This window comes from Nilaparvata lugens, chromosome 13 (genome assembly GCF_014356525.2).
Source record: "Nilaparvata lugens isolate BPH chromosome 13, ASM1435652v1, whole genome shotgun sequence".
Taxonomy (NCBI): domain Eukaryota; kingdom Metazoa; phylum Arthropoda; class Insecta; order Hemiptera; family Delphacidae; genus Nilaparvata; species Nilaparvata lugens.
Window position 1 is genome coordinate 4,538,739 of NC_052516.1, and position 18,639 is coordinate 4,557,377.

The 18,639-nt window shown below is 36.3% G+C and overlaps 1 protein-coding gene across 1 annotated transcript in view; it reads left to right on the forward strand.

The window, feature by feature from the left end:
* Window positions 1-18,639, forward strand: part of LOC111054675 (glypican-5-like) — a 203,932-nt gene that overhangs the window by 165,871 nt on the left and 19,422 nt on the right. Inside the window, exons 6-7 of the mRNA XM_039439616.1 lie at window positions 16,973-17,109; window positions 18,447-18,611. Of these exons, the coding sequence (XP_039295550.1) occupies window positions 16,973-17,109; window positions 18,447-18,611 (302 nt within the window). The remainder of the gene's footprint in view (window positions 1-16,972; window positions 17,110-18,446; window positions 18,612-18,639) is intronic.

Genomic DNA, 18,639 nt, shown 5'->3' on the forward strand with positions numbered 1-18,639 from the left:
GCCCGGGAATCGAACCCAGTACCTCCTAATTGCTGATTTATTTCCATCTGTAGAATATATATCTTATTTTCACTTCTATTCCCATTTCATTTATATCTTCTATTTCATGAGTGCAATTTTTTTCAACCTCCAATTGACCATCTAGACATAGACACAGCTAGATGGAAATTCAATCAGCAATTATTCTATGATTAATTCTATTAATTTTTGAATAGTAGCGCTCATCGAATTTCCATCTAGCTGTGTACCCTGTTGTCAATATTTGCAGTAGCAGAAGTCTTCGGGGTGATTTACAGCATTTAATTTGGATTGTTGTAATAATTATTAATTCATTAGCATTTGAATAATTGCAACATCTCAGTAGTTTCCATAAAAAGGAATAGAAAGAGAAAGTGTGCGACTTGAAACAAGAAGAAGAAAGAAAAAAGAAAAGTGAACTATATGAGCGTTGATGAAGCCATGTAATTTGAAACTGGAGAATTCGAAAGGGTGGCCGTTCTGGTAAATAGATAGAGACAGCAGTGAAGGAGAAGAAGACGAAGAAGAAGAAGGAAGAGAGGAAGAAGAAGAAGAGGAGGAGTGATAAAGGTGTTAGTTGTAGTTGGTTGATGGTAGAGTACAGGTTGTGATGAAGAAGAAGAAGAAGGAGTAGGAGGAGTAGTCGGATAGAGGTAGAGGGAGGAAGATGAGAAAACAAGAAGAATGTGTAAAAGAAAAATAGAAGAGTAAAAAGGTTCGGAATTTGTAGAGCAGTATAATATAGCTGCAGTGGCTGGGAACGAATTCATTGAAGAATGCAGACCTTTGGAATGCAGGTGAGTGAGACAAAAAACGATGAGGAGAAGAAGAAGAAGAAGAAGAAGAAGAAGAAGAAGAAGAAGAAGAAGAAGAAGAAGAAGAAGAAGAAGAAGAAGAAGAAGAAGAAGAAGGAGAGGGAAGATGTTGTGAGGAAGAAGAAGAAGAAGAAGAAGAAGAAGAAGAAGGTTAAGTAGATTGTATGCTTATGCCTTTTTCAGGCCTAGTTCAGTTGATAAATTAACTATACATATACTAATGAATAGATAAAATAGTAGATTGATAAACTAATAATAAATAGATCAATCAATCATTTTATTCAGTAAAATGTATTATTACACAATAATTGGTCCCACCAAGTCTAAGAGATTTTACAGCAGGTGCCTACAAATAATAAAATACTTAAATAGAATGATATGCTAACTTCAACAATAAACTAAGGATTTATTATAAAATAATAAATGGAATTTATTAAAATAACGAGATACCGGTTTCAGTTTTTGAACCAATAATTAATCTCTGGCGAATGGGAAATGAAGAAGAATAGCAGAAAGAGAAAGTGAATGAGGTGTTAGAAGAGTAAAGCAGAATAGGAAGAAGCTCTATGATTGGTAGATGATATGAATAAGGTGAATGTCTCCCATTGGCCTAGACAAGCCACTCCCACAATTAGTGCCTCAGGCAAACGTCACAACAATGGCGGTTCATACACCTGACATTGTCATGATATTCAAAGTTATTTTCAGATCATTGTTTTCCAATACAAGCTACTCATAGGCCCGATTGCACAAAAGCCGGTTAAATTTTAACCGTGATTAATTTCTCGGGAACAAATCAGAGAAGGCCTTTCTGATAAGACGGCTTCTCTGATTGATTCTCGTGGAATTAATCACGATTAAAATTTAACCGGCTTTTGTGCGACCTGCACATGGCATTGAAAATGAATAAATTAATGTTTCGAGTAACAAATAGCTAGTGATAGGCTACAAATTGCAGTACCAAAAGTAAACTTGTGAGGATCGAATAAATTATAATCAAACAAAATAATTTATGATGAGTATTGTGTGCAGTGAAAATTGAGAGAGAGAGTGTGAGAGAGAGATTGATTTATTGATTGACAATATGCTTTTCATGAGGACGGAGTTAGGACACCAGGTCCTCTCTCCCACACAACTCTTTACATGAAATTAAATTACATTATATTACCAATTCAAAAGAGAGTGAGTAATTGATTGATTGAGTACTTTATTCATTTAGATTACAATATATACTGGCTTATACACTTATATACAATAGCTTACAATACAGCAAAATTATACATGATTTTACATAATATAGACTAAGAAAATAATAATTATTATTGAACTGTATATGATATGAAAAAAAGCAATTTGTAATAACATAGATAAAATAGATAATATTGTTATGCATCTACATAAATTGGCGGAGCTTTGGAGTAAGGGAGAGAACGAGAGAGATAGAGATAAAGTGAGTGAGAGAGAGAGAAGAAGGTAAGAAAAAACAGGGGTTCAAATAACTTTACATTGAGACTGCAATGCAAACCATACAGTTGAAATAACCTGGGTGTACGTGAGGTTGGTTTAAAAGAGTTTGAATGCAGCAGCAGCATCTTTGGTACGAAACTGAATGAACCGAAAGAAGAGAGAGAGAGAGAGAGAGTGTGTGTGAGTGAGTGAGTGAGAAAAAGTAAGACTAAAGACCGAACAAAGAATTTTGAGTTGAGCAAGGTGGAATGCAGAACTGAACCTTATCTTCGTCTTCTTCTTTTTCTCCTTCTTCTTCTTCCTCCTTCTTTTCCCCATCACTCTTCTTCCTCTTATTCACCATCTTCTTCTTCTTCTTCTTCTGCTTCTTCTTCTCTCTCTCTCTCTCTCTCTCTCTCTCTCGTCTACTTCAAACAGGCAAATTAAACTCTCCACTAATAGACAAGGAAGATTCCACTATCAAGATCTGGATCCAAAATAATTCTCTATTTATTCCTCTTTTTCTCCCCGGTTTTATTGCATTTCTATCGCGCCTGCATCATCCCTCTTTCTCTCTCTCTCTCTCTCCCCCTCTCTCTCTCTCTTTCGGTGGTTGGACTCTGTAAAAGTGCAGTCGCAAAAAATGTTTGTGCACTTTTGCTTTGCACTGGTGGCGACAAAAAACGAGAGAGAGAGAATGTAATGCAAAAGCGCAGTACAGCCAAACCACCAGCAATGTTAGGAATTTGAACTGCTTGCATACTGGTTTCATCCAGTTTGCAGAGAACTGCCACGGAGAGTGACAGAGAGTGAGAAGAGAAACAGGACCAGGAAAGGAGAGGAAGAGGGAGAAGAAAGAAGGGAGAGAATGAAGACGAGATTATGAAGGAGATGGATGAGGTGAAGATGAAGATGGAGGAGAAAGGGATCAAAATGATGAATAAAAAGGAGGATTAGATTAGATTAGATTTCTTTATTTATGTATGTTACAATATTTACTGGCTTATACACTAATTTACATTAAATGACGATAATGCTAGTTATTCAACGAATTTCACAAAGTATAAATTATTAATGAGAATAAATATAGAATGCAATTAGAATAACAATAATATAATAATGTGATGTAACTTCATAAATCGGCGGTGTTTCAACAAATAATTGTCGATTCTTTCAGAAGGATATAAAATATCCTTCCCATTGACACACGACCGGGTTGTGATGAATTAGAGCTGTTGGGAATTATAACTTGAAGTAATGTTCAAATAAGAAACTCTACTTAATAAGTTAAAAACTAGTTGATTTGAATCTTAGAATTATGGGATGAATGAATGAATGAATGAAATATAGAATGATAGTGAATACAATATTGCATTATTAATTAAAATTAGATAAATGAAACAAATGTTATAGGGTGGGATTTAATTGAAATTTCAGAAATTGATTGGGTAATATTAACAATATACAATACTAGAGAACAGAAAATCTTGAGATGGGAAGATGATACCGTATGTATCATGTACAATGGAGATGGGATGTGGGAAATGGATGAATGAATGGTAGGAGAAGAAGAATGGAAGAAGAAGAAGAGGAGAAAGAGATAGAAGAAGAAGAGGAAGAGTGATAAAGGTGTAGAAGAAGGGTTGGAAGAAAGATAAAAGTGGAGGATGAAGGAAAAATATTTGAGAGTTTGAATGCATCAAAGTGCACTACAGGAAACATTAATGTCAGGCCTCAATGAACGAGCGAAGCAAGTTCTTACTGACGACTAGAGCCTCGAATCGCTGTCTGTTTGTGGGTTTATGTATTTATTTATTTTATTATTATAATTTTTACAAGAAGCACTGAATGGGAGAGAAAAACTAAGGATACTCCTTGTACTATTTCTCTCCCAAATTTAGATAATCATTTAAAAGTCCGAAATGAGGTTATGTTTCCACTTTTCACTTTTATGTATTTTTGTTCAACGATCACTTTTGAGTGATTTCATCATTCAACCCCCAAATTTTCAACAAATATTCTTTGAACTACCTCCTATTCTGTGCTATCGCTGTCTGTTCATGGGTTTGTTTGTTCAACGATTACTTTCGATTGCTCTCATATATCAATTTCTAATTTTCAACACATATTCTTTGAACCATCATACAGATCGAGTTGGTTGGCCAACGAAATTGACTCAACTGACAAGGCGGCGCAGCGCGGCGCTGCGCGTCTCCAGTGTGCTCCGTGCTTAACTCCTATCTTTTTGAGGAATCTATATAATAAGAGAGAGTAGGGTTGTGTTTGTTCGTGTGTTCGTTTGTTCGCATCAAAACATGTCAACTTGTGGATTGCATACCGGAAAAACGGCAATGATTTAGATCTCCAAATTTTGAACATAGATTCTAAAAATATCAATCTCGTGCACCTGGAAGCCCAAATTTCAATTTTCCTTCTAGATTTTTCAGAATTAATGTTCAAATTTATCTATGCTACCGTAGGCTACATGAAGTTTCATAGCCCAAGGTGTGTCTATTTATGAGCAGGTTATAAGACTACCATTTACGAACGTCTATGTAGCGCAGCGATAAAACGCTTGCTTACGGAGTGATTGTTCCTCGGTTCGAATCCCCCCGATGTTTCCCATTTTTTTTGTTCTTAATTTTTTTCCTCGAAACGTATTATTATCAATTATTAATTTTTTGAAGGAATTTGTTTTCATTACTATTGAACTTGGATTTTATCAAATAATAATTATTTTCAATGTAAAATTGTGCCACCAGTACAAATGAATTGGACATAGTCTTCATGCTGTAGGCCTATAATTGAATTTCATAAGAAAAACATGAATAGATCACAATAAAATAAGAAATAATTTATATTCTTCAGTTATAATGTACAATCAGACACGAATTCCCAGTGAAACGAGTATTTTAGGTATTTTGTTTGGAATTGGGAAAACAAAAGTCTGCCTGATTCAAATTGAGGAGGATCCTAATCGAACTAAAATTTATTGATGTATTGGAAAAATCAATATGATTCTGTGAGGTTTCCAAGTAGGCCTATTATGTATTCTTCAGTTTTCAATACTATAATAAAGGAAAGAACTGGCTTGTACACGTAGGGAATAGGGAATTATGTTTGACGCATCATCACGTCTGAAATATACTCAACTGATTAATTTGAAATTTTGCATATATACTCTTCATTAACCGAGGATGATTATAGGCCTATTTTCAAATTTCGATTTTTTATTACGTCAAGTTTTCATTTTGCAGTTTTAAAATAGACCCTTGCGAAGCACGGGTTACCTACTAGTAATAGGATAAGATGCTTGTATTTTCCCTTGCAACAGGACCCACAATGAAATGGAAAATCTCTAACTTGAATACATTGGCATCTCCTGTTATCTATGATTTTCTGAGACCCAGATATTTTCAGTAGCAAATAGATGAATGCTTGTATGGTAACTGTAAACATAAGCAGGAAACGTGTTGTCAAAACTATTGTAAGCCTGTCAACTCTGGTCAGGGTGGCTTCCCTACGGTTTCCCATACGTGAGTCCACATCTCTCTAATGACTGAGTCATAGGCCTTCCTCTCCTTTCCTCTTCATCCTTCTTTCGATCCTTATCTCTTCTTTGAGGGCCCTTCTGACAAGAGGTGTCGGGCCCTCAAAACATCCCTTTCATCTTCCTCTTCTGTGTTTATCTCTCTGTGTCCTTAGGCGCCGCTAGTTTTCATTGTTCTTTCTTCTTCTTCTTTTTCATCTTCTCCTTTTTCTTCTTCTTCTTCTTCTTCTTCTTCTTCTTCCAGTTTTCTTCTCCACATCTTCTCCTCAGTTTTCTTCTACTCATCTTGTTTATCTTATTCTCCCACTTTTGATTTTCCACACCTTATTTATCTTTATCTTATTCCACTCTTACTCTCCCTCTTCTCCTTCTTCTTCTCCACCTCTTCTTCTTCTTCTTCTTCTTCTTTTTCTTCTTCTTCTTCCAGTTTTCTTCTCCACATCTTCTCCTCAGATTCTTCTACTCATCTTGTTCATCTTATTCTCCCACTTTCAATTTTCCACACCTTATTTATCTTTATCTTATTCCACTTTTACTCTCCCTCTTCTTCTTCTTCTTCTCTTCTTCTTCTTCCAGTTTTCTTCTCCACATCTTCTCCTCAGTTTTCTTCTACTCATCTTGTTTATCTTATTCTCCCACTTTTGATTTTCCACACCTTATTTATCTTTATCTTATTCCACTCTTACTCTCCCTCTTCTCCTTCTTCTTCTCCACCTCTTCTTCTTCTTCTTCTTCTTCTTTTTCTTCTTCTTCTTCCAGTTTTCTTCTCCACATCTTCTCCTCAGATTTCTTCTACTCATCTTGTTCATCTTATTCTCCCACTTTCAATTTTCCACACCTTATTTATCTTTATCTTATTCCACTTTTACTCTCCCTCTTCTTCTTCTTCTTCTTCTCTCCACCTCTTACTCCTTTTTTTTCTGCTACTTTCATCCTCGTCTTTTTCTTCTTTTACTTACGTCTCCACCTCCTCCTTTTTCTCCCCATCATCTTCCTACTCTCCTTCTCTTTCTTCGTTTTTTCTTCCTCCTTCTCTTCTTTCTCTTCATCCCATCCCACTTCCTTTCATCACTCCACCTTTATGTCCTTAGGCACTTACTTCTCACTTTTTTTGTATTTTTCTTCAACTGTTTTTAGCTTTGAGTGGTAGTTGAAACAGCGGTACTTTTGTGAGAATGGAAAACAAGAGTTAGTGAGAGAAAGAGTGAGTGAGTGTGTTGTTGAGAGAGAAGAGTGAAAAAGAGAGAGAGAGAGTGAGTGTGTGTGTTGTTGAGAGAGAAGATTAGATTAGATTAGATTTCTTTATTTATGTATGTTACAATATTTACTGGCTTAAGGTGCGTACAGACTGTCGCTCTGCTCCGCAACCGAACGTCACTCCAGCAGAGCGATTGATGATCGCAAGAGTAGTTCGACCGGGGAACGCGACAAAAGCTAACATCTTCCGTAACGTTCATGATGGGTGCGTGGGCGGTCCGACTGTGGTTCGATGGTGGAACGAAGGCGGTACGAGGGCCGTACGAGGGAGGAGCGTGCTCGGTGCGGGTTGGAAGCACGAATATGTGTACGCAGCTTTATACACTAATTTACATTAAATGACGATAATGCTAGTTATTCAACGAATTTCACAAAGTATAAATAATTAATGAGAATAAATATAGAATGCAATTGGAATAACAATAATATAATAATGTGATGTAACTTCATAAATCGGCGGTGTTTCAACAAATAATTGTCGATTCTTTTAGAAGGATATAATAGTTATTTGTATATCTAGAGTGAAAAGTACGACTTTTTCTCCCTGTGGGAAAAAGTTTGAAGCCCGAGGCGAAGCCGAGGGCAGCAATTTTCCTGAGGGAGAAAACGTATTTTTCGCTCGTGATGTACACAACATTTTTCCTCCATTAAATGACGATAATGCTAGTTATTCAACGAATTTTCACACAGTATAAATAATAATTAATCAATGAGACTACAGATTAAATGCAGTAAAAATAATGATAATATAATAATGTGATGTAATTTCATAAATCGGCGGTGTTCCAACAAATAATTGTCGATTAAGAAGGATATAAAATATCTTCCCATCAACACTCGACCGGGTGAGAGTGAGTGAGTTAGTGAGAGAGAGTGTGAGGTTCAGAAAGACAAAGAGAGAGAGTGAATGTGAGTGAGGTTGAGAGAGACAGAGAGAGTGAGAGAGAGAGAGTGAGGTTGAGAGAGAGACAGAGAGAGTGAGAGAGAGTGAGTGAGTGTGAGGTTGAGAGAGGATAGAGAGATAGTTAGAGAGTAAAGTGGGTGAGCGAAAAGTGTCAAAACCGCTTGTTAGATGAGTTAGTAGACGTGTGAGAGGGAGTGAGAGGGGAGATCTGAACAACAGACAAAACAAAGATAGAAGACTGCACTTTGTGGCTGTTACGGTGCCTTTGACTCCGAAAGAGGCCGAAAGAGAATGGGGCGTGTGAGGGCCGAATCTCGGGGGATGTCGGAATGAAACGGTGGAGAATGGGAAAATATTTGGCAAACAAGCGCACAAAAGAATTAATGGGGTGCAGCGTAGGTTGGGGGTAGAATTGTGCCAGCTTTGGATGTGATTTGGGGGCGCTCAATAGCTTATCTGTGATCAATTGTGATCTGAGATCAAGATGTGATCTGAGATCGAGATGTGATCTACTGTGGGGTGCACGTTATAAAGAAAATATAATTTCTTGCTTGTTAGAATTAATTGACTATTTTAAACGAGAATGAATAGTTTATTAAGGTGCGTACAGATTTACGCGCCTCGAACATAAGCAATTCACTTTTAATCAGCTGATGCCAAGCTTTTTATATCTTGATGCCAAGCTTTATCTTACCGTTTCTGTAAAAATACAGATATAGTCAGCTGATTAAAAGTGAATTGCTCATGTTCGCGGCGCGTATATCTGTACGCACCTCAACATCAATAAACCTGTATCAGCTACCGTCTTTAAAAGCCATTGACAATAATAATAATAATAAACTTTATTGCCAAAAGCAATGCATACAAAATAATACTCAATCATTTGAGCATAAACTAATAATAATAAATAATAGAGGATCGGCAACGTTTTTCTCCTATCTTTCTCCACCGATATTATAACGTGGACCTCTCTATAGTGCTTGTAAGCTAGTACCTATATTGAGGTCCACGTTATAATGGCAGTGAAGAAATATAGGAGAAAAACGTTGCCGATCCTCTGTCTTGTCAATGCTTTCTATAGACAGTAGCTGATACAGGTTTATTGATGTAATATTAACTGTTCATTCTCGTTAAAATAATCAACTATATTTTCCAATAATTTCATAATGAATTTTAATAATTAATATGACATATTTTGTTAATTAATTATTAATTCTACATTGTTGAAAGACCATCTGGCAACAGAGCAAAGCGAGAAAGAGATAGCGCTATCCGCTTTGTTGAATCATAGATAAGGATAGCAATACCATTGCAAATCAAACACTGCCATTATAACGTGGACCTCAATATAGAGCTTGTAAGCTAGTAGGCTACCTACCACAAATACAAGCCTTCTCTGTGCTAGTCCTTGTAAACTAGAAACTTCAGCTCACTGGCAAACAATTAATAGACCTTCTCAACCCTTTGCTATCCTCCAACAAACCTATTAACCTTCCTCCTTTATTGATCCATGTGGGGGGAAGCAACCCACCCCTAACTCGAATTCGAAAGGGTTAATTGTAACATGAATCTCACTTACACTCATAGACTATAGGCTACTCCTAGAAGAATGGCAAACTCCCTTCTCTTATCATCTACTTCTTCTCATTCATATACATATATATGTAGCCATATATATATGCTCACATGTATACTAGTAGTTCTGTGAACAAGTACCAGATTGAAACTATAGACCCTAAATACAGCAATTATAGACTGGCTACTCCACACATCTGTGTAATCACTTGTCAGCTGATTTATGATGAATAATTCTATAGTCTGATTTTACTCTAATATCGGCGTATGAAGGAGGCTCCTTTTTCCTTTTATATTATCCTTGAAATGCAAAATTTCCAAAAACCTTGTATATACGTCGACGCGCAATTTAAAAAAAGAACATACCTGTCAAATTTCATGAAAATCTATTACCGCGTTTCGCCGTAAATTCGCAACATATAAACATTTAAACATAAAGAGAAATGCCAAACCGTCGACTTGAATCTTAGACCTCACTTCGCTCGGTCAATAAAACAATATGTAACAGTACTGAGATTCAGTTCAAACTGTCAGAATTCCTTATGAATTACATCAATGCTTCCCATTCAATCAATGCTGACAGTTTGAAGTTTAGGTATCTAGCCTATATACTGTAAGTAACATTGAGGGCTGGTTTTTGAGCTCGGGATTTAGCTAAGTTCTAGACTTTGAACAGCTGGAGTGGAGTCAGAAAATTGGCTTTCCGAAACGTGGCATTGTCGCACTCCACGTTTAAATTAATTCTCGAAAAACTAGAAAATTGAACTCAATAGTTATTTGTGCAACTTTTCATATTCAATGGTAACTGTAGGAAAAATTTAATGTGAAATACGTGCGCAAAGTTCCTCTGCTGCACTCAACAAACCATTCCGCCCTCGCCTACGGCTCGGGCGTAAACGTTTCTTTCGGTGCAGCAAACTGTCACTTTGCGCACGTATTTCACATTAAATTTTTCCTACAGTTACCATTGAATATGAAAAGTGGTAAAAATGATGGCTGAAATCCATCAAATGTTTGTGTGTGTGATGCTGATATTAATAACAACCGTAATTCATTTAAAAAGTAATAATCCAATTGTAGTTGAAAATTCTCAGCCAAAGTTCTCTTTTTTATTCATTCAAGAATCAGAAAAAATACAGATAGAACAAAAAATTCGCATTCGAAATACACACCAACACCTCAATGGGATGGCTGAACCGACAAGCGCGCGACCTAGCGGGAAGAATCGTACCTATATAACTTCGTTTCATTCAGCTAAAAACAGTATTCAGATATTTAGACTTATGGTTAACTAAAATTACCGAAAAATACTATAAGTAAACTAAAAAATATCTATAAAATAACATGGACAACAGAAAAAATTTTATTGTAGTATATTCGAATGTTATTTTATTAATTTTATTGACATGGATTTCGAACGATAATTATTTAACCTGAAAATTCGAATTTCATAATGTGTGTTTGCTACATTCTCATTGCTTGGAGTTGAAATAACTATTACTGTCAATAGAAAAGAAACATTATTTATTATCAAATGATGAGAAGTTATTATTTAACTATGATTTAGATAAACATTATTATTGTTTTGGATTTCTAGATTGAGATTTTATCATAAATATGTAGCCATACAGCCATTGATGATTCTTATCTAACCACAGACATTGTTACCAACTTAATTTTTATTTTCCTGCACTGGTGCTCCATATAACCTACTAACTATTTTGCGTTGTCATGCTGCAAATCTGGAGTACGCAAAGTAATACTTTGCGCACTAGAGCGGAAAAGTGATTCTTTGCAGCCTGCAATCAGTGCAGAAATGGTCACTTTTCAAGGTATCTGTAGGAAATAGTTATTTGTGCAACTAGTGCGCAAAGTGACAGTTTGCTGCACCGAAAGAACGGCGAGGGCGGAATGGTTTCTTGAGTGCAGCAGAGGAACTTTGCACACGTATTTCACATTAAGTTTTTCCTACAGTTACCATTGAATATGAAAAGTGGGTAATTATGGGTAAAATTGCCTGAAATGCATCAAATGTTTTTCTGTGTAATTTTATTATTGATAAAAACCTTAATTTATTGTCAAATTGAATAAAAATGTTGTCCTTGGTTATAATATATAATGAATAATAATTAGCGCGTTGTGCTTCGTTGCACCTCTGCTCACTATAGCAGCCACAGCAGTCACTGTTACCAACTTCATTTTGATTTTGCTGCACTGTTGCTCCATATAACCTACTAAGTATTTTGCGTTGTCATGTTGCAAATCTGGAGTGCAGGAAAAATTTTTCCCGCACTAGAGCGGAAAAGTGATTCTTTGCGTTCTGTAATCAGTGCAGCAATGGACACTTTTCAAGGTAATTGTAGGAAAAATAAATTAAGAGATAATAGTGTAATGTTTCCGCTATTTGTAATTATTTAGGAATGTTTCGTTTCGTCAAGGAAAAACTTTTCCAACTATAGAAATTAGAAAATAAAGATCATCATAAAAACCACGACTACGCCCCGTTTCGGAAAGCCAATTTTCTGACACCAGCTGTGTCAGCTGAAGTGTAGAACTTAGCTAAATGCCGAGCTCGGAAACCGGCCCCTAGTAGGCTACAATATAGTTATAAGAGCAATACTTTTTATGGAGGAAACCTATACTTCTGACAAACTGAAGTCAATACTTCATATGGTCCAGCATATATAAGTAGTATAAATATAAAAGTAACATAATATAGCTATATAATTTGAATATATATAATTATATATAGTTATAACTAGCCGTCAGGCTCGCTTCGCTCGCCATATCCGTCTAGCAAGGGGGCTCCGCCCCCTGGACCCCGACCGGATCGTCCAAGAATGAGATTAGCATTTTTATCATGTTAGGACAATCCAGTCGGGGGTCCAGACTAAACGTCTGGCTAAACGGATATGGCGAGCGAAGCGAGCCTGACGACTAGTAGTATAATATTCCCAGGATTGAAGTAGCAGTGCCCAATCAATTTTTCCGCGATAAATGCATTTAAATCTTCAACTTGGTGCCAACCTAACAAAGTTAACTCAACTTAATGCCAACCTGACAAAATTATTAATTTACTTGCCAGTTAACAACTGTTGCGAAGAGGTACTCTATCTAGATTATAGTTCTATAGTAACATATGATATGGAAATTTCAATTATATTCAAGAGATTGGGAGAAGAAGAATATACATGCTAAAAGACGAACTTTAAACCCTCAAAAACAACCCTTAGAGTTAAAATATTGCCAAAAGATTTCTTAGTGCGCCTCTAAAGGGCCAACTGAACATACCTACCAAATTTGAACGTTTTTGGTCCGGTAGATTTTTTTGTTATGCGAGTGATTGAGTGAGTGAGTGAGTGAGTCAGTCAGTCAGTCAGTCAGTGAGTGTCATTTCGCTTCTATATATATAGATAGCAGGCTATTGGGGGAAAGTCTCTATTGAAGAACAGTACATTGTTAAAACCGATCCACTCCCTGTAATATTCATATATTTAGTGTATATATATTATATAACCTCCATTGAATTCACCCTCAATTGTAAGAAGCCGAGGGTGGTTGAGAGACAATAGGGCAGTTGAGCATATAGGGGATTAGCCACAAGGGTTGGCATAGAATCCAAGTTAACGGTTCAAGAGTTTTAAACCAAACTCTTGGTCTCTAACTTATTTTAGATCTCTAACTTATTTAGGTCTCTAACTTATTTTACATCTCTAATTTATTTAGGTCTCTAATTTGGTCTCTAACATATAGAGTAGTATGTTTAATCGATTATTATTGATTTGTGAAGTCCTGAAACCAGAAACACAGTTTGTGATATTGTTTTGCTAGGCACACAACAGTTAGTCAAGACAAGACAAGACATGATCAGACACGTTCAGTCACAATACTTCACATAGTTGCTTATGAAGACATGTCTAATTGCAATGACTAATCAGTGTGTGTTGCGTCATAAGCAACTATGTGAAGTATTGTGTCTGATCATGTTTTGTCTCGTCTTGACTAACTGGTGTGTGCCTAGCCTAACATTCGATTCTATGAAATCGTTCAATTGGATATGAGTAGATTCAACATTAAATAGAAAATTTGTGGAGTGATAGACAAGGATAACAACACCAATGTTGATCCATTATAACGTGGACCTCGATATATTAACTGACAATTGAAAATAATGTCAAAACTTTTCCAAGGATACAAAAATATAATAACAAACGTTCAGTTTCCCTCACATCACCCCCAATTTTTCCGGTCAACCCATTCGGAAAACTGTCACAGGAAAAGCGCGTTTTCCGGCAATCTATTCCGGTTTGACATTATCGAAATAGCTTTTCCAGATGATTTGACCTTTTCAATAGACTTTCGGCATGCAAAATGCCAACAAAACATGCTCATATGTTGTAGACATATTTTCGGTAAACGTACATAGTTATTGAGATAGAGATGTTTCAGGTATGACATATATGTTGGGAACATTAGAGAAACATATAGGTAAACTTCACATAGTAAATATATTTAAGGGATGATATATAATCATTGAACGGTAATCGCTTCAGGCCCTAGAATGAAGTTAACAATATGATATAACAATTTTTGAAAGGAAGCTTTGGGCTTTGGGGAAGATTTCTCAAGGTTGATACTAGTTGTTCTGTGAACAGTAGACCTCACGCAGTATTCTCATCCACAAGTACCTGATTGAAACTATATACCTTATGGAAATACAGCAATAGACTGGCTTCTCCACACATCTGTGTAATCACTTGTCAGCTGATTTATGATGAATAATATTCCATAGTCTGATTTTTACTCTAATATTGGCGTATGAAGGAGGCTCCTCTTTCCTTGTATATTATCCTTGAAATGCAGAATTTCCAAAAACATTGTATATACGTCGACGCGCAATTAAAAAAGGAACATACGGTACCTGTCAAATTTCACCTCACTTCGCTCGGTCAATAAGCTTTACTCTGATAGAAAATTGAAATATTTCAAGTACTTGGGCCTATGAAGATGGATAAGGTTTAAAGGCCAAGATAAGGATAGATGAGGTTGCCGATTCTCGGCCTTGCCACTGCCTTCTGTAGAGGATAGCTGATACCAGTATATATGATGTGATATCAACTGTGTATTCTTGTCTGAAATAATCAATTATATTTTATTTGTCAAGAAAATATATTTTCAAACTATAAATTAATAAGTTTTCTTAGTTGAGATTAAATATTTTTCTAGTTGAATGACGTAGAAAAAGACTAAGAAAATGTCAAAAACCACAGATTTATTGATACTTAGAAAGACCGGTTTCGGTTATTACACCATTGTCAATCTCTGATAAACTAAAAAGCCCGAAATCGGTCTTTCTAAGTATCAATAAATCTGTGGTTTTTGACAATTTCTTAGTCTTTTTCATTCAATATGAATAACTACCACAATATCAACTTCTCAACTACACAGAAAATTTTGCTAGTTGGTTACATTTTCTACATTGTTGAAAAACGATATCTAGCAACCTTGCGGAGCTAGAGAAGGAAAGCGCTATCTGCTTTGTCGAATGTTGGACAAGGATAGCAACACCAATGCAAATCAAACACTGCCATTATAACGTGGACCTCACTATAGCATGTATTGTAAAGTATGATGGGTGTTGATTATTTTGACAGCTCCTGTAGTCAGTTTCCAATAAACATTTTGCGGTTTGAAGCTGCTTTTACAACACTACTGTCAAACCAACCTTATAATACAAAAAAAACCCAAGCTTCCGTAAACAGAAAACATATTGAGGAAGGGGAGTTTTTTGCGCTCCTCTGTAGAGTTTATGCCCCTAATAATCTGTGACACATGTTATTGCATTACGGGAGAGAGGATGGGCGAGAGAGAGAGAGAGCGAGAGCGCGATTTCAGGGCACGAGTCAAGGAAGTGTGCCGCAGATGAGCAGATGTTTTATTCGAAAAAAGTAGTAGTAGAAGAAGAAGAAGAAGAAGAAGAAGAAGTAGTAGTATAAGAAGAAGAAAAATGGGTTGAAGAAGATGAGTAGAAGATAGAAGAGGAGAAATAATTTAAGAGGATGAAGAGAAGAAATTTAAGGGGAATAAAGAGTTTAAGAAGAATAGAGTAATGAGAGACGTTTTTCTTTGAGATTAGTGTATTAGCAACTACTGATAGAAGATGGTGGTGAAAGAAAATTGACAATTTTCTGTCCTATCATTTCCACCGATTTTATAACGTCAATCTGACTATATTGGGGAAAATACAATATCCTTCACATGAGATTGGTTTCATTCATGTAGGCTAGTATGTAATACGTAAAGAAAAGATAGAATTAGAAGATATGTCATGGTATAGGGCGTTTATGTTGCAAATTTCACTGTTAACTCAAGCCGACAGTCCTAGTAGTTGTTTTTGGTGAAGCTATGTGACGCTGGTAGTCTCTCATATTGTGCCGTTCTTACATTCTCACTTCAACAAAACAGTAATAATATAGGGACAGTAGTCGACAGTAATCGGACTCAAGCCGATAGTCCTTGTAGTTTTTTCTTGTGAAGCTATGTGACGCTGGTAGTCTCTCCTACTGTGCCGTTCTTACATTCTCACTTCAACAAAACAGTAATAATATAGGGACAGTAGTCGACAGTAATCGGACTCAAGCCGATAGTCCTTGTAGTTTTTTCTTGTGAAGCTATGTGATGCTGGTAGTCTCTCCTACTGTGCCGTTCTTACATTCTCACTTCAACAAAACAGTAATAATATAGGGACAGTAGTCGACAGTAATCGGACTCAAGCCGATAGTCCTTGTAGTTTTTTCTTGTGAAGCTATGTGATGCTGGTAGTCTCTCCTACTGTGCCGTTCTTACATTCTCACTTCAACAAAACAGTAATAATATAGGGACAGTAGTCGACAGTAATCGGACTCAAGCCGATAGTCCTTGTAGTTTTTTCTTGTGAAGCTATGTGATGCTGGTAGTCTCTCATACTGTGCCGTTCTTACACACTCACCCCATCAAAACAGTGATAATAGACAGTAGTCGACAGTAATTGGCTTGAGTTGACAAAAATCGGCTTGAAATTTGGAACATAAATGATCTATACAATGGGATATCTTCTTATATGCTATCTTTTCTCTTTTGTAATATTATACAGAAAATTATAATTACATGCTTTATTTCTAATATTTATTTATTCATCATTTACAATCAACTTAAGGACAAAGAAACAGACTGCAGTTCAAAACTTCTTTTCATCCCAATTTTATAAAATAAATATTTTGCCCAAATAAAGGTTATGTGCGACTTTTCAATTCTTCACCAACTTCCACATTGAAACAAAACACAAACACTTGAAACAATTAATTTTGAATTTAGAAAGATTAAGATCCGAATATTTATATTAATCTTTTGCTTTTTTTGTGTGTTTAGGTGAAGAAAATGTGTGGCCCAGTCAGACTGGAACCTGAGACAGGCAAAACCAAAATTGAGACAGCACACAAATCGGAGGCCAGTGATGCATTGAACGCTATCTCTGTCAGTTCCCTGCCTGCTGGACATTATAACAAGTGAGACAGACATAATATTTCACACATTAATTTGTAAGATTATTACTAAAATATCTGAATATCTGACTCAATTGCACAGTTTTACTGAATGATTATTAGAATAGTATAAATATGTTGATGTATATGATTATTAAGCCGTGTCCACACTGAACAAATTTTCGACAAACATGTTTGTTGAGGAGCTCAGGGACAAACATTTCAAAAAGTTTGGACAATCATTGTTTGACAAACAAGAAATTACTGTTTTTCCGAACATTTTCAGAGTTGACAGCGTCCACACTGGCCACGGGCAAACATTGTTTGTCAAACATAATAAAATTTGCTCAAACTGTTTCAACAAACATGTTTGTCGAACATTTGTTAAGTGTGGACACGACTTAGAATAATGTATAAATATGTTGATGTTGATAAAGTAAGGTCGGTTATACAAAAGTTTTTACAAAATTTAGTGAGGCTAGTTACACACTAATCGATTTTTGTACGTACGATTTTTGTATTTTTAAATTCTATCAGATCAAAACAGATGATGTTTGTCAAGTTTCATTTAATGCATAGGGACGGCAGAAAATCGAACGTCCAAAAATCGATGTTTGGTTAACTGGCTGTAGCCGTCCCATCTCACAAATTAAAAGCTATAAGCTAAGCTGGTGATTTTAACATTGGGAGATAGGACTTATTTCAGCGTATTTCTCTGAAATACGTCCTATCTCCTAATGTTAAATCGAAGCTACGAATCTGTCCTGTTAATATCAGCGTAGCGTAGCTTTCAATATTAGAACAGCTATGTATTTCGAAGACGTATTTCAACAGAACTTGAAGTGTGAAAAGGCCTTTATTATGTATATATCATAAGGTGCGTACAGACTTTCGCTCTGCTCCGCAACCGAACGTCACTCCAGCAGAGCGATTGATGATCGACCGGCGAGCAACAGTGGTTCGACCGGGGAACGCGAGAAGATGTAACATCTTCCGTAACGTTCATGATGGGTGTGTGGGCGGAGCGACTGTGGTTCGATGGTGGTACGAGGGCGGTACGAGAGAGAAGCGTGCTCGGTGCGGGTTGGAAGCGCGAATATGTGTACGCAGCTTTACTGTTCCTGTACGAATACAGATATAATAATCATATCATCAGCTGATGAAAAGCATATGTATTTGTAGCGCATAGAGACGTGAATCTTTCCTTACGAGATTTCGGGTCTTTTCCGTTTACCCCTGATAGGTTTTACAACTTAAAATTCTGTATTGCTTGATAATCTTCAATGAAATCCACTTATTACTAAATGATGTGAACTGTTTTTTCCTATTGTCATATTAATGTGAATAATTTCGTTCGACAGGCCGCTAGATCATGGATCACCACTGTTGACCAGTTTTCTGCAGTCTCTGGAATCGATTCAGGCCAAGGGCTTCTTTGCCAATCTGCCAGAAGCCCTCTGCTCCGACGAAAGCTTTGCCGAAATCCATGACACCGCCGAGTGTTGGAATGGCCAACGTGTTGGCGAGTAAGTCCCACATTAATAACTATTAATT